The sequence below is a fragment of the Lagopus leucura genome, unplaced genomic scaffold (assembly GCF_019238085.1).
Source record: "Lagopus leucura isolate 7727_CA_CO unplaced genomic scaffold, USGS_WTPT01 Super-Scaffold_100083, whole genome shotgun sequence".
NCBI lineage: Eukaryota > Metazoa > Chordata > Aves > Galliformes > Phasianidae > Lagopus > Lagopus leucura.
The window spans coordinates 394,536-407,170 of record NW_024962318.1 but is presented as its reverse complement, the minus strand read 5'-3'; the positions used below and the strand labels follow the sequence as shown (position 1 = coordinate 407,170).

Below are 12,635 nucleotides of genomic sequence, written 5' to 3'. Positions count from 1 at the left end.
CCTACACATCTTTCAGGAGATTCCTGACATGTTTCAGATGTATAGTTTCATTTTTGTTTTAATACCACAGGCACACACAGCTCTTCTATGCTCTGGGCATGCTGTAGATTTACAATTCCTCCTACTCCTGTCCCTGACACGACAGTGAACCGCAGCTCTGCAGCCAAACTACAGAAGCTCTCACATAAAAACCCAACAACAAACACACACACACAGTTAGGAATGCCCAACAGTGCTGATTTTAATAATCCCCCTTGCAAGCAGGTGTTTGTCATAGGCTGTGAATAAGCCACTGTTCCAGCAGTTGCCTCTGCACTGCTCTGCCACCATCCTCAGCAAGGAGCAGGGAGTTTACAGCCAGAAGAAATGTAGCTGAGGAGCTGCATCTTTCCCCATGCTCTTTATGAGAGGCTCCAGCAGCACAGCAGTGCTGGAAATCCTGGAGGCTGCGGCTGATGCAGTGCAAACACTGAGTGATACCCAGCCACAGCACCCTGAGCAGTGCTTGCACACAGTTGTGGTGGCACAGCTGCCTCAGCCTTCCAGGATGCGATTGATGAGTTTCATTTCCTCCGGCGTCATGGGGTTCAGGTTAAATCCCTTCAGCTCAGGTTTACCTGTGAGGATGTGCAGGACGTCGGGATTCTGCTGTGAAACACGTGAAGCATTCCACGTGGGCAGGGCAGTTTGTTCTCACAGCATCGTATAGGTTGGAAAAGAAAATAACCTGAGAGCATCAAATCCAACCCCAACCTACTGCACTGTGCCCACTGACCACGTCTGTCAGTGCTGCATCTCTGCAGTTCTTGGGCACCTCCAAGGACGGCGATCCCACCAACCCCCCTGGGCAGCTGTGCCACTGCATCGCTGCTCCTCTAGAGAACGAACTGTTCCTAATATCCAACCTGGTCATCGCTGCATGCATTCAGCACGCTGCTGGGTGACAGCTTTGCAGCAACGTGTTGTTGCCGGAGCAGGGAGGGAATTTCAAAGTGAGAGGAAGAGCAGCCCCAGATCTTGACTTTCTGCTGCCAGACCTTTGCTGCGGGGCTCAAGACCAGCAGCGTTTACCTTGAGCTTCATAGAGACGGTTGACCTTCACACGCAGCTCTTTCCGGAGGTTGTTTATCTCCTCATCCAGATGTTCCTGATCTGAAAATAGCAGAGCAGGAATAAGAGGGACCGGGGTTGAATAGAGGACCGACAGAGAGCCCGCAGGACCCGCGGCGGGAGGGGGTCGTGCTGCGTGTGGGGCGGGCCGGCAGCGGCGCACAGCGCGGACCCGGGGGCTATTTTAGCTCAAACCTCATCACGGCCAGCGCCGGGCAAAGCCCGCCGTACCCTTCTGCAGTATCTCCTCGGTCTTGGCCTTGGGCAGCTCGATGAACGTGCTCCCGAAGCAGACCATGGCTTTTCCTGCGGACGAGGAGCAGACGGGCTCAGCGCCGCCCCCCGCACACCGCCCCGGACCCCGCGGGGCTCCCGCTCTCACCCTCGGGCTCCGGGTCTTTGCGCAGCGCCCGCAGCGCCTCGCGGTTCCGGTTCCGTTTCACGTCCAGATCGACGATCTGCAGAGAGACGGGAGGGGAAGGGATTGGAGGGGGGGGGCCGGGCGGCGCCGAGCCGTCAGCCGGACCGGGCCTCACCTGCTGCCGCGCCGCCAGCACGTCCTCGGCCAGCTCCTCCACCTCGGCCAGGTAGCGCAGCACGAAGGCCGGATCCCGCGCCATGGCGGCCGGCGCCTCTCCGTCCGTTCTCCGCTCCCCGCCGGGCGGCTGCAGCGGCCGCGTTCGGGAGTTCCGCGGAGGGCGGCAGAGCGCCCCCGTGCGGCCGCTGCGGGAAACGGCCGGGCGGTTCGACGGGGGGCGCTGCGGGGCGGCCGCGTGGCCCGGCTGCGCCTGGAGCGGCGCGGGGCTGCGGCGGGGCGGTTCGCCTGGGTGTCGGGGTGAGGTTCTGCCCCGGAGGCCGGGGCTCTCAAACACGGGGTCTGATTTCCAGGCTCCCCGTGTGGAGCCGGGGGTTGGGTTCGGTCATCCCTTCCATTTCGGGGTGTTCTGCGGTTCTGCGGCTGCGAGGAGCGGAGCTGTGCGAATAATCCCCGGAGGAAGATTAAACAGATCGGAAGATTACCGGCCCTAATCTCGTAAGGTCGTTTGTGACAGTTAACGGGAGAGATCTCAGTCTGCGGCAGCGTGTGCTAAAATAAGAAGGCTCCCAGCAAAGCGGTGGAAATGAGCACTTTGTGCACAGCATCCTGGCCGGGCTGGGAGTGATTCAGGCTCGGTTTGGATTTTTTTTCCTGACACCAAGCAGAAGAAGCAGCAGGATGGGGCTGCATGCCAAAGCTGAGAAATGCTCCTTTTCAGTGGGGGTTTCGAGGTGGGCCTGGAATCCATCTGCTCCTCATCCACATTGTCTTCTGAGGAGCTTCTTTGTGATGTGAGTGCTGGGGTTGGCTGCAGATGGGATGTGGGACGCAGACCTGCCCTACAGCCCCACAGTGCAGCATCCACCACAGAGCCCTTGGTTCCAGCTCTCTGCCTGGCAGCATTTGATCCTTTCTGCTTTGATGGGATCAGGAGACAGCCTGATTTCCATAATGCGTGCTTGGATCACAGCTGGAGCTGGAGCTGGGTTTGCTTCCCAGGGACACACTCTCTCCCGACCTTCACGGGCAGTAGAAGCCATGGCCGTCTGTCCTGCCTCACATACGTGGACACAGCCTTTGGGGATCAGAACTGGGGGCTGGGAGTGGGAATGGGGCTGGGTATGAGAATGGGGATGGGCTGAAGACGGGCTCCCTGTGTCTTAGCAGCAGCAGAGAGAAGCCTGATGACCATCCTTGAGGCAGGCAGCGCTGCTCACCAGCTCACACCAAAATGAAGGCCAGGTTTACCGTGGCCACGCAGGGGGTTGCAGCTCAGCACTGGAGCTGCAGCTGAGCTGTGGCAGGAGGCACCACAAAGCCTTGGGCACCTGGAAAACATTCCCAAGGCAATGAACGGCTGCTGGTGCCACGCTCTGCAGGTCTCTCCCACAGCAGGCTCTGAGCCAGTTGCAAATCATCACAGCCTTTCTTCTACTGGACCTGGCGCCACGGGCAAGCTGCTTGCCTGCAAGCTGGACTCAGCCTGGCAGCTCGTTCAGATTGATTGCATGTTTATGTTCCCTCCTGGGAACCTGTGCAGCCAGAGCATGTGGCCATCCACCCGCTGCTGTGGGATGGTTTGCATCTGTCTGTATTTTGTTACGCATTGAAGGTTTGGGTTTCAGCATGTTCCTTTTTCTTCCTTTCTTGAAGCACTTTTATTTATGCAGCTCGAAACCCCCTCTGCCTGTCTGCTGACAGATGCACAGGAAGGCTTCAGGCATGTTTATGGATTTTTTTTTTCCCCTCATCTTTTCCTGTGATTGCCAGGGTCTGCTGTTAAGATAAATCAGACATCAAACCACAGTCACCTCGTATGCAGGCATTGGACATTCAACTCCGCTTTGGAGGTGGCGTTTCAGGGTTTGTGGAAGGAGGAATCCCTCCTCCCCCCGGCTTCCCCTTGTCCTGTGGCTGTGCCCACCATCACCTGAGGGTTATGGCACCATTCCTGCGCCATTGCCTAGACTCCCAGGGACAGAATTCAGACCCCTCTGCACCAGTGGTGCTTCCCCTGCTTCTGGACAGCCATGGCTCTTTTCCTGTCCTCCTGGGATGCAGGCAGCATCCCCTCCCCCAGCCGGGTATTTGTGGAGGGGATCTGTCAGGAGCATCTCAAGGTTAGGTGGCATTTAAGTTGCGTTACCTGTACTAATACATGCACCTTGCAGAGGGCCTGCCTCTGCTCCCCTGGGCTGCCCAATGCCTTCCTCGCACAGCATATTCCCAGGGCTTCATGCACCAGCAACCCAGGCTCTTCCCAGCTCTAAGCTGACCCCCCTTGCCACTATGCGAGATGGAGTTGGAAAGTTGGCTGCGTTTCCTGGGATAAAACAGACTCTCCCTCAGTCTGTGCTGCAGTGTGTGCACCGTGGGCCAGGCTTCATCCAAGTGCTTGGCTCCTCCAGCAGCAACCGTGCTGAGGTGAGCCTGGCAGGCTGAAACGCAGCCAGCAGAGAGGGGCTGAGACTGCTGTAAAGAGACAGCTGCCTCCGTGCCATCACTCTCCCTGGAGACACCCTGCAAAGCAGCAAAAAGCCCTTTTCCCTCCCCTTGGGCCTCTAGGCGCTGCTGGGATTGCTGGCAACGTGCTCTCTGTACCCCATGACAGGGGATGATCAGAACGTGCTGCATCTGAACACTGATAGGCAGCAAATGGAGAAATGGAGGGGGAGAGCGAGGTCCACGCACAGACCTTGGTGCTTGGCTGGGTTGTGCAGCTCCTCAGAGGCTTTCCCCATGGCTGGGCATGGGTTCAGCCCAGTGGGCTCCAGGTGCCAGGGGGAGCAGCCCCAGCAGCTGCCCTCTTCCCTCCCTCAGGCTGCCTTGGGTGGAAGCCTGGTAGCCTATGTCCCTGTGTCCCTACGTCCTTGAGTCCCCGTGATCCTGTGTCTCTGTGTCCCCACGAGTCTGTCTTTCTGCGTCTCTATGTCTATGTGTCCCCACGTTCCTGCCCCGGCCCCACAGCACCTTTGTACATCCAGGTCCAGGCTCTTACCTCCCGGACCCATTCGGGGCCAGACCCACGGGCAGGCTTTGCCGTGATGAGGGCTAAGGGCTGGGGATACTCCAGGCGCTGGAGATGCGGGCAGAGGCACTCGGGCGGCGGGGCCGGGCATTCAGCTGGCGGCGGGGCTGTGCCGGTCCGAGCCGGGGCTGCCAGGGGTCCGGGCAGGGGGAGGCGCCCGCGGGGCGCTGCCCTTTCCGGGAGAGGGGGAGCGGCGAGGCCGGGGCGGGGCCGGCGGAGGGAGCTGCCGGGGTGGGGGAGCGGCGGGGCCGGTGCCGGTGCGGCGCTGCGGGGCCCGGCCGGGGGGCGCGGGGCGAGGCCGGGGGGGGGGCGGGCGCTGCCGGGGCGGGCTCGGCGGCTCCGTCCTCCCTCCGGAAGTCTCTCCCGCTCCCTCCTTTCTCCTCCTCTCCCCCGACAACATGGCCGCGAAGTCGGACGGCGGCGGCGGCGGCCCGGCCGTGAGGCTGGAGAGTCCGGAGGGCGGCGGAGGGCGGCGGGCGGGCGGCGCGACTCCCCCGGCCCGGCGGTACCGGCTGCGGGACGGCTGCTGGGTGCTGTGCGCCCTCCTCGTCTGCTTCGCGGACGGAGCTTCGGACCTGTGGCTGGCGGCCCACTACTACGTGCGGGGGCAGCGGTGGTGGTTCGGGCTGACGCTGCTCTTCGTGCTGCTGCCCTCGCTCGTGGTGCAGCTGCTCAGCTTCAGGTGGTTCGTGTACGACTTCGCCGTCGGCACCAAGGACAGCGCCGGCAGCACCAAGGACAGCGCCCGTGGCCGCCGCGGCTGCTGCCGCCTCTGCGTCTGGTTGCTGCAGGGCTGCATCCACCTGCTGCAGCTGGGGCAGGTCTGGAGGTAAAAGGAGGGGGTCGGAGGGACGGGATGGGGATGAACCTAATGGGGCTGCAGGGCTGCATCCAGCTTCTGCAGCTGGGGCACGTCCGGAGGTAAAAGGAAGGGGTCGCAGGGATGGGATGGGGCTGGATGGAGGGGCAGAGCTCAGTACGGGTATGAGCGGGGATCCCCACGTGCAGGGAGGACAGAGAACACAGGTGGAGATGGCCGGGACACAGGTGGGGGATGGAGGTGGGCATGGCGATGTGCAGCTGGGGTGGGCGTGGGGACCAATCCCTCTGCAGCCACAAAAGGAGTAGGGGGTGGAGGGCCCTTGGCAGAGCCTGGCTGTGAGCAAGAGCTGTGGGCGTGGGCAGAGTGTGAGGGGCTGCAGCCCTGCTGGGTGGCACGGGCCTGTTGTCCCTGGGTGGTGCTGGGCCTGGTGAGGGCGTCTGCCTGACCATGGGGACCGCATCCTGGGGATATGCAGTGTTCCTGCTGGGCACCAAGCACCTCGGGCTCAGAGCCTCCTCCCCGGTTTCTCCTTCTCCTGCTTAGAGCTGTTGTGGGCAAGGAGGGAGTGGTTGTCCCCAGGTTTCCCCATGGGGCTGCATTTCTGCTCCCTGCCCTGCTGGGCCCGCAGGCAGAATGAGCAGCAGTTGGCCCAGAGCAGACTCGAGCCCCTCGTGCATGCTCCTCTGCACCCTCTTCCAAAGCTGATGGTTTCTTGGCACGCTCATTTCCATCTGAGCACCTTCTTTCCCTGTGTGATGGAGCCAGTGCTGCTCCCTCCCAGCTCTGCTGAACTCCATCCAGTGTTCTGCAATGGAGCCGAAGCCTTGAGATGCTGGGAGGGGAGTGGAGACAATGGCATATTCCTGAAACAATGCCCTGAGCAAGCGATGCTCTTGGTCTTGTTTTGGTGCTGCTTCCCCTCCTGAGCTACTGTGGCACAGAGGCTGCTTTCCTCCTCCTTGTTGTCTGCATGTGCTTCTCTGCTGCTTTTCTTGGGATGCTGCGGGGATCTCTAACTTTGTTTCACAGAGCAATGTGCTCTGTGTGAGCAGCTCCTGTCCTTCCCTCCCCGCCTGCCCCTCACCCATCAGTCCACCTCCTCGGTCCAGCAGGATGGGAGCGATCCCCTTCTGGGTGTACTGGGAGAGCTGGGAAAGAGGATGAGATCCCTGGGGCTCGGTGAGCAATTACTGGGGTTTGGTTGGAGCCGGGTCAGGTTTTGCTCCCAGTTGTGTCAGCTGCAGTCTCCTATCTGCTGCAGGCTCCTAAGCCAATTAAAGTGGTAACTCTCAGCACTGACCCTCCAGGACACGTTGGTTTCAAGCTGCAGCTGAGGCTCTTTCTAATCCGAGGATTTGGGATTTGCTCGGGTGACCAGTTAAATGCAGTTCACTAAACCCATTAGCGAGAGTGGGTCTGGTGCAGGTGGATGTGACAGTTTAAGAAGTGTTGAATTACAGCCAAATAAACACTGCGTGTGAAAGGAAGGCTTTTCCTTGGCCGTGATGTTGGGCCCTCCCTGCTCATGCCTCCCCTCCTGCATTTATCCAGCCCTGTGGCTAGGGCCACTGTAATTCCCTTGGCAGCTCTCACCCGCCCCAGTCACTCCCTGCACGGCCCCAGATTTTCCCCACAGTCCTGAATTTGGGGTGAAGTGGGGCTGCAGGGAAGGGAGCACCTGGGGACCATGGCCTGCTTGCTGGTCGGGCATCGGTCTGCACACGGGGCTCCCCCCAATGGGGATTTTGGCTTTGTGGGTTGTGTCATGGATTGGCATGGCTGCAACAGGAAAGCAATTTTCTCCTTGTTTTAATAAAGCGATGAGGGACGATATCTCAAATTACCTGTCAAGAAAATCATACTTCCTATTGCTCACTCTCAGAATGGGGGAGGTCCTGTGGCTCCTCACCTGAGGATGGTGATCTCTGGCATTGGAAGAGCCAGGGTTGGGGTTAAGATTGGCATTAAGTTTTGGAATAAGACTCTGCTTTTCTCCCAACCTTCGCAAGCTGGGATGGCAGTGGGACCACAGATTTGAGGGCTGTGATGAGGCTGTGGGATGACTGATGACTGCGGGGCCGTGCTGTGGGGCTGGGGGTGAGCAAACGGTGCTCCTGCCCCCACTGCCACCCCAACCCTCCGTGGAGATTTTTGTCGGATTGGGCTTTTTAATACAAAGGAGGCAGTAATTAGCCCTAAGAGCCTCTCTCGGTTTGTTTCTGCCTCATCATCAGTTTTTTGAAAATTAAATGATTTTTTTTTTAAAGTAATTGATTCTGTATTTCTCATGCAGCTGCTGCTGCGCTCAGTTCATAAAAACCTGGCGGTGCTCCGTCAGCGCGCGGGGATCTTTTCCTGGGCTGAAACACAAACGGCGTGATCAAATGCATAACAAATAGGAATCAGCATTTCATTCTGGCAAGTTGATGGGAGATGAAATCTCGGTTTAATGAGCTGACAGGAAGGTGGGAGGATAACCGGGCCCAGTGGAAAGCGGGGGGGTCCAAGGGCCACTTGTTGAGCGGTGAGGAGCCGCAGATGGGGGTGTGTGTGGTTCCTCAGCCTCACCCCACTTCCACTGTGGTGCTGGATGGAAATGGTATAATTTGCAAATGGGGATGTCTTGTTTGGCTGCCAGTGCTCAAAGATCTCTGGGAGGTTCTCAGGGCTGGGTTGGCAGAGCTCAGCCTGTGTCCCCCCAGTTTCCCTCTGTCCCCTCTGCTCCTTTTGGCCACCCCAACCTCTCCAGCACTGGCTCACAGCACAGCCCTGCAGGATGCAGCCACCACCACCCGGCACTGGGCTCTTCTCCAGAGAGGAGAGGCTGCAGAAGGAGCCATACGGAGCAGGGATGGGGAGAGGGAGAAGCCAGATGGGAAGGCTGAAATCAGCCCGGCTGAGCCCCGGCTGCAGCAGAGCCCTTGGGCTGCCCTGGCTTCGTGTGAGCCAGGAGAGGGGATGCTGGAGCTGGGCAGAAGGGTGATGGAGCCTGGCAGGAAGGTGATGGAGGCAGCTTTGGAGGATGCTGCAGGCAGTGCTGCACTGACACCCCGTGCCCCTGCCAAGCATCACCAGGAGCCCCGTGGGGTTGGTGTCCCTGCCTTCCCTCCTGCATGCTGTGGGAGCAGATGGTGGTGGCAGCAGGGTGGCTTTGGGGCCTGAATGGCACCAGCTGATGCTCTCCCCACCTCCAGGTCATGCAGCCCCCAACCCTGCACCAGCCATGCAGGGGCCACCGGTGTGGGAGGCGCCGGGACACGGCCACTGAGGGAACTGGGCTGGCTTCTGCCTCTTCCTGCTGATGGATGAGCTGAAAGTGCTGGGATCAGGGCTTCTCCCAGTGCTCACGGGCTAATGGAGTCGACTGACAGCATTTTATGGATCTGATATAAAGGCCATCAGTTTGTGTGACATTTTTACGAGGTTGGGAGGGAGCTTTATGGTCTGACTTCCTTTTGCTTAATCTTTCTGTTTTCGTACTCATCCGTCTCCCTTCTCTCCTACCAAACCTGTGAGCAGTCGGCATGGAGCAGTCCGGACACATCCATCCCTGTTTCCCCTCCATGGTACATGTGTTCCCTCCCCAGGGACACGGCATTTCCCTGAGCCTCGTTGGCCCAGTGCTGTGGGGAAGGCTCCCGGTGACTCAGTGGTGCGTTGATGCCACGCATGGCTCCACTGACCCCGAGCATGGACCATATGGTTGTGCTCAGGCCCTCAGCCCTGCCAAGAGCCAAGGCAGCACCGGCACGGTAGCTCCCTGTGGGCACCCCGCACGACCAGCTGGTCCTCCTGCTCCCTCCTTCCTCTGCCCAGGGCAGGCAGCGTGGGCTGCAAGCCAGCCAGGACCAAAATATCCACTTTGAGAAGCAGCCTGGCACAGTGATGGGTTGCGAGCAGGACACCTGAAATGTGCAGAGGATGAAGAGTGGGGTCATGGCTGGGGGAAGGAATGAGATCCTGTGCCAGGGAGAGTGGGGCACAGGGCTGGGTGAGAGTGGCTTGGCACCAGCACCAAGTGCAGCATCCCTGCTGCCTCACACCTGCTGCATGAGGATCTCCACAGCCTCAGTTAGGAGGGATGTGCCATGCTGCAGCAGGATGGCAGCATCACGGGGCAGAGCTGTGGGATGTGAGCGTGGTGGGGGCCGTCCTCAATGCTCCCCTTCACGCAGGTACCTCCGCACGCTGTACCTGGGGCTGCAGAGCCGCTGGCAGGCCGAGCATCGCCGCCGCCACTTCTATTGGAGGATGATGTTTGAGAACGCAGATATCAGCATGCTGCGGCTGCTGGAGACCTTCCTGAAGAGCGCGCCGCAGCTGGTGCTGCAGCTCAGCATCATGGTGCAGCAGAATGACATCGAGGCACTGCAGGGTAGGGAGCCTCCGGGTGGTAGGGAGAGGTTGGGGGGCTGCAGCCTGGTCATGGCCGCATCCCTTCCTTGTCCCCCCACCGTTCTCACAGCCCCTCTGTGCCCATAGGGTTCTCAGCCTCGGCCTCACTCGTCTCCCTGGCATGGATGATTGCCTCCTACCAGAAGGTGCTGCGGGACTCGCGGGAGGACAAGATGCCCATGTCCTACAAGGGAGCTGTGGTGCAGATCTTGTGGCACCTCTTCACCATCGCTGCCCGCGCCATCGCCTTCGCCCTCTTTGCCTCCGTGTTCCAGCTCTACTTCGGCATCTTCATCGTCACCCACTGGTGCATCATGACCTTCTGGATCATCCAGGGCGAGACGGACTTCTGCATGTCCAAGTGGGAGGAGATCATCTACAACATGGTGGTGGGCATCATCTACATCTTCTGTTGGTTCAATGTCAAGGAGGGACGGAGCCGCTACCGCATGTTCATCTACTACATCATCACGCTGTCGGAGAACGCCGCCCTCACCATCCTCTGGTTCCTCTACTACGACCGCAAGACCATCTCCGACTTCAACGCCTTAATCCTCGTCTGCGTGGTCAGCTCCAGCTTCGCCCTCGGCATCTTCTTCATGTTCATCTACTACTGCCTCTTGCACCCCAACGGCCCCATGTTCGGTCCCAGCTCTGGGGGCTGCATTTTCCGGCAGCAGCGGCCGCCCCCTGCGCCGAGTTCCCCTGCGGACGTGGTCACCAGCCCCCCGCGCTCGCTGCCGCGGACTACAGGGGGGGAGCGGGAAGGGGCGCCGGGGGAGCGGGACAGCTGCGTGCCCGTCTTCCAGGTGCGGCCCTGCGCCCCAACGCCGCCGGCCGCCCGCACCCCGCGGACAGAGGGACCCGTCATCCGCATAGACCTCCCCAGGAAGAAGTACCCGGCCTGGGACGCCCATTTCATCGACCGGCGCCTGCGGAAGACCATCCTGGCGCTGGAGTACGCCTCGCCCAGCACCCCGCGCCTGCAGTATCGCACAGCAGGAGTGTCCCAGGAGCTCCTGGAGTATGAGACCACCGTGTAGGGCAGGGGCGTCCCCGGCCGGGCTGTTCCGTCTCTTCGCAGCGTTTTGCCTTTCTTTTCGGTTTGCCGGCACTTAGGGGTGGCCGTGCCGAGCGCCCCGCGGGCAGGGGCCGGTGAGGTCCCTTGGTGCTATCCCCCCACGGGCCGGCCGTGCGCCGGGGGCTCGTCCTTGCCAAAATACCTCACCTGTGCCTGAGCCGCCAGGTCGGTGGCACAGAGTGGGGGCTGCGGGGTGCACGGGAGCAGCCCGTTTGGTGAGAGGCTTTGGGCACAGAGAGACATAGCACGGGGGAATGTGGAGAATGTGGGTGCTGGGGGAGAGCCATGGGGCTGAGGGGTCTGGAGTAGGGCTGTATTGGAGTCTGGGGCTCCTGTCAACCCCAAGTAGTGCATGGCATAGAGCCGGGGCAGCCCCCCCTTGTTCTTCATCTCAGCCTCAATTCCCCCACACACGCTCCGGCTGTTCCCTACCCCTGGGGTCACTGCTCCATGCATGGGGCAGAGATCCTGGCCCTGAGGCCAGTGGTGGGAGGCACAGCACCTCTCCACTCCCTCCTGCCCTCCTGGGAACCACTCCATTGCATTGTGTTGGTTTTCACCAGACGGGTGACATTCTGTGTGACATTTTCTACCTCCACTGACGCTGGTGGGGCAGGGCCTGGCTGGCACTGGGAGGACTGTGCAAGGCAGTGGTGATGTGCCCGGGGGCTCCCCGAAGTCACATTCACCCTCATTCATTCTCCCCTCCATTCTCCAGCCGGGAGCGTCTCCATCCACCCCTCATCAGCATCAGCCCCCCCAGCTCAGCAGTAGGAACCTGAGCCAAGACGATGCCCTCAGCTCCTTACTTCCTCCCCAGAGGAGCAGGGCTGCCCTGGGCTCTGCATTTGAATGTGTGCGTGGCTTGGTCCCAGCCCGCAGTGCCCCCTGCCCTAAGGGCTGTGCTGAATGTACCCCCACCCTGTGTTTGTGTCCCATGTCTGTGTGTGTGTGTGTGTGTGTGCGTGTTTGCAGCTGGGTTCGCAGGGCAGACCTGCTGTCCCCTGGACACACATCCCACCCAGAGCCCCTCACAGCCCCGGTGCCTTCCTCCAGCCCCGGTGTTCCTGCAGTGTCCCACGGTGCTGGGAGGTGCCCATTGGGCTGCATTGCTTTTGTTTCCCATATCTCCAAAGAAGTTCGAGGGATGAGTGCAGGCTGGGGTGGGCCACGTGGGGTCACTGGTGCTAACTGGTGCTATCTGAATGCCTCGGAATCTTTCTGGAGGAGGGCGCAGAGCAGAGCTGGGTCTGGGCAGTGGGCTGGGCCCCTCCGTGACCCTCACTCCTCCTCTACTACTAGGAATGAGCAAAAAATCCCACTCTGTCCTAGCGAGCCCCAGGACAGCCCCAGCTGGGTCCCAGCAGAGGAGGCAGCCCTTATCCTCAGGGAAGTGTAATGGAAGATGGGAGCCAGCTGGGCATGGAGCAGCTGGGTGCCAGCAGCTTGGAGCCTCCCAGCCACCAAGGAGTTGCTGTGCTGGTGCCACACCAGTGCCATGCTGGTGCTGGATGCTGCAGCCCTCTGCCCGTGACTGCCATGTGGAGCCATGCCACCTGGGCTGAGGTGCAGCCCGTGCCCTTCCCGGGGGCACAGGTCATAGGGACTCTTTTCTATGCACTCATGCCACGGTACCCTCAGACCCGGGCTGCTCCCATGT

The 12,635-nt window shown here is 60.5% G+C and overlaps 2 protein-coding genes across 2 annotated transcripts; one reads left to right on the top strand and one right to left on the bottom strand.

Moving 5' to 3' along the window:
* Nucleotides 1-216: 216 nt before the first annotated feature.
* Nucleotides 217-1,755, bottom strand: PDRG1 (p53 and DNA damage regulated 1). Its single transcript, XM_042887410.1, has 5 exons — nt 1,647-1,755; nt 1,493-1,568; nt 1,342-1,416; nt 1,072-1,152; nt 217-617 (listed from the first exon to the last, which is right to left on the bottom strand). The coding sequence occupies exons 1-5, from the start codon at nt 1,728-1,730 to the stop codon at nt 535-537; spliced, it is 399 nt and encodes a 132-aa protein (XP_042743344.1). The 5' UTR covers nt 1,731-1,755; the 3' UTR covers nt 217-534.
* A 3,319-nt stretch (nt 1,756-5,074) lies between these two features.
* On the top strand, nt 5,075-10,937 carry XKR7 (XK related 7). Its single transcript, XM_042887450.1, has 3 exons — nt 5,075-5,505; nt 9,675-9,874; nt 9,982-10,937. Exons 1-3 carry the CDS (start codon nt 5,075-5,077, stop codon nt 10,935-10,937), a joined length of 1,587 nt encoding a protein of 528 aa, XP_042743384.1.
* Nucleotides 10,938-12,635: the final 1,698 nt, after the last annotated feature.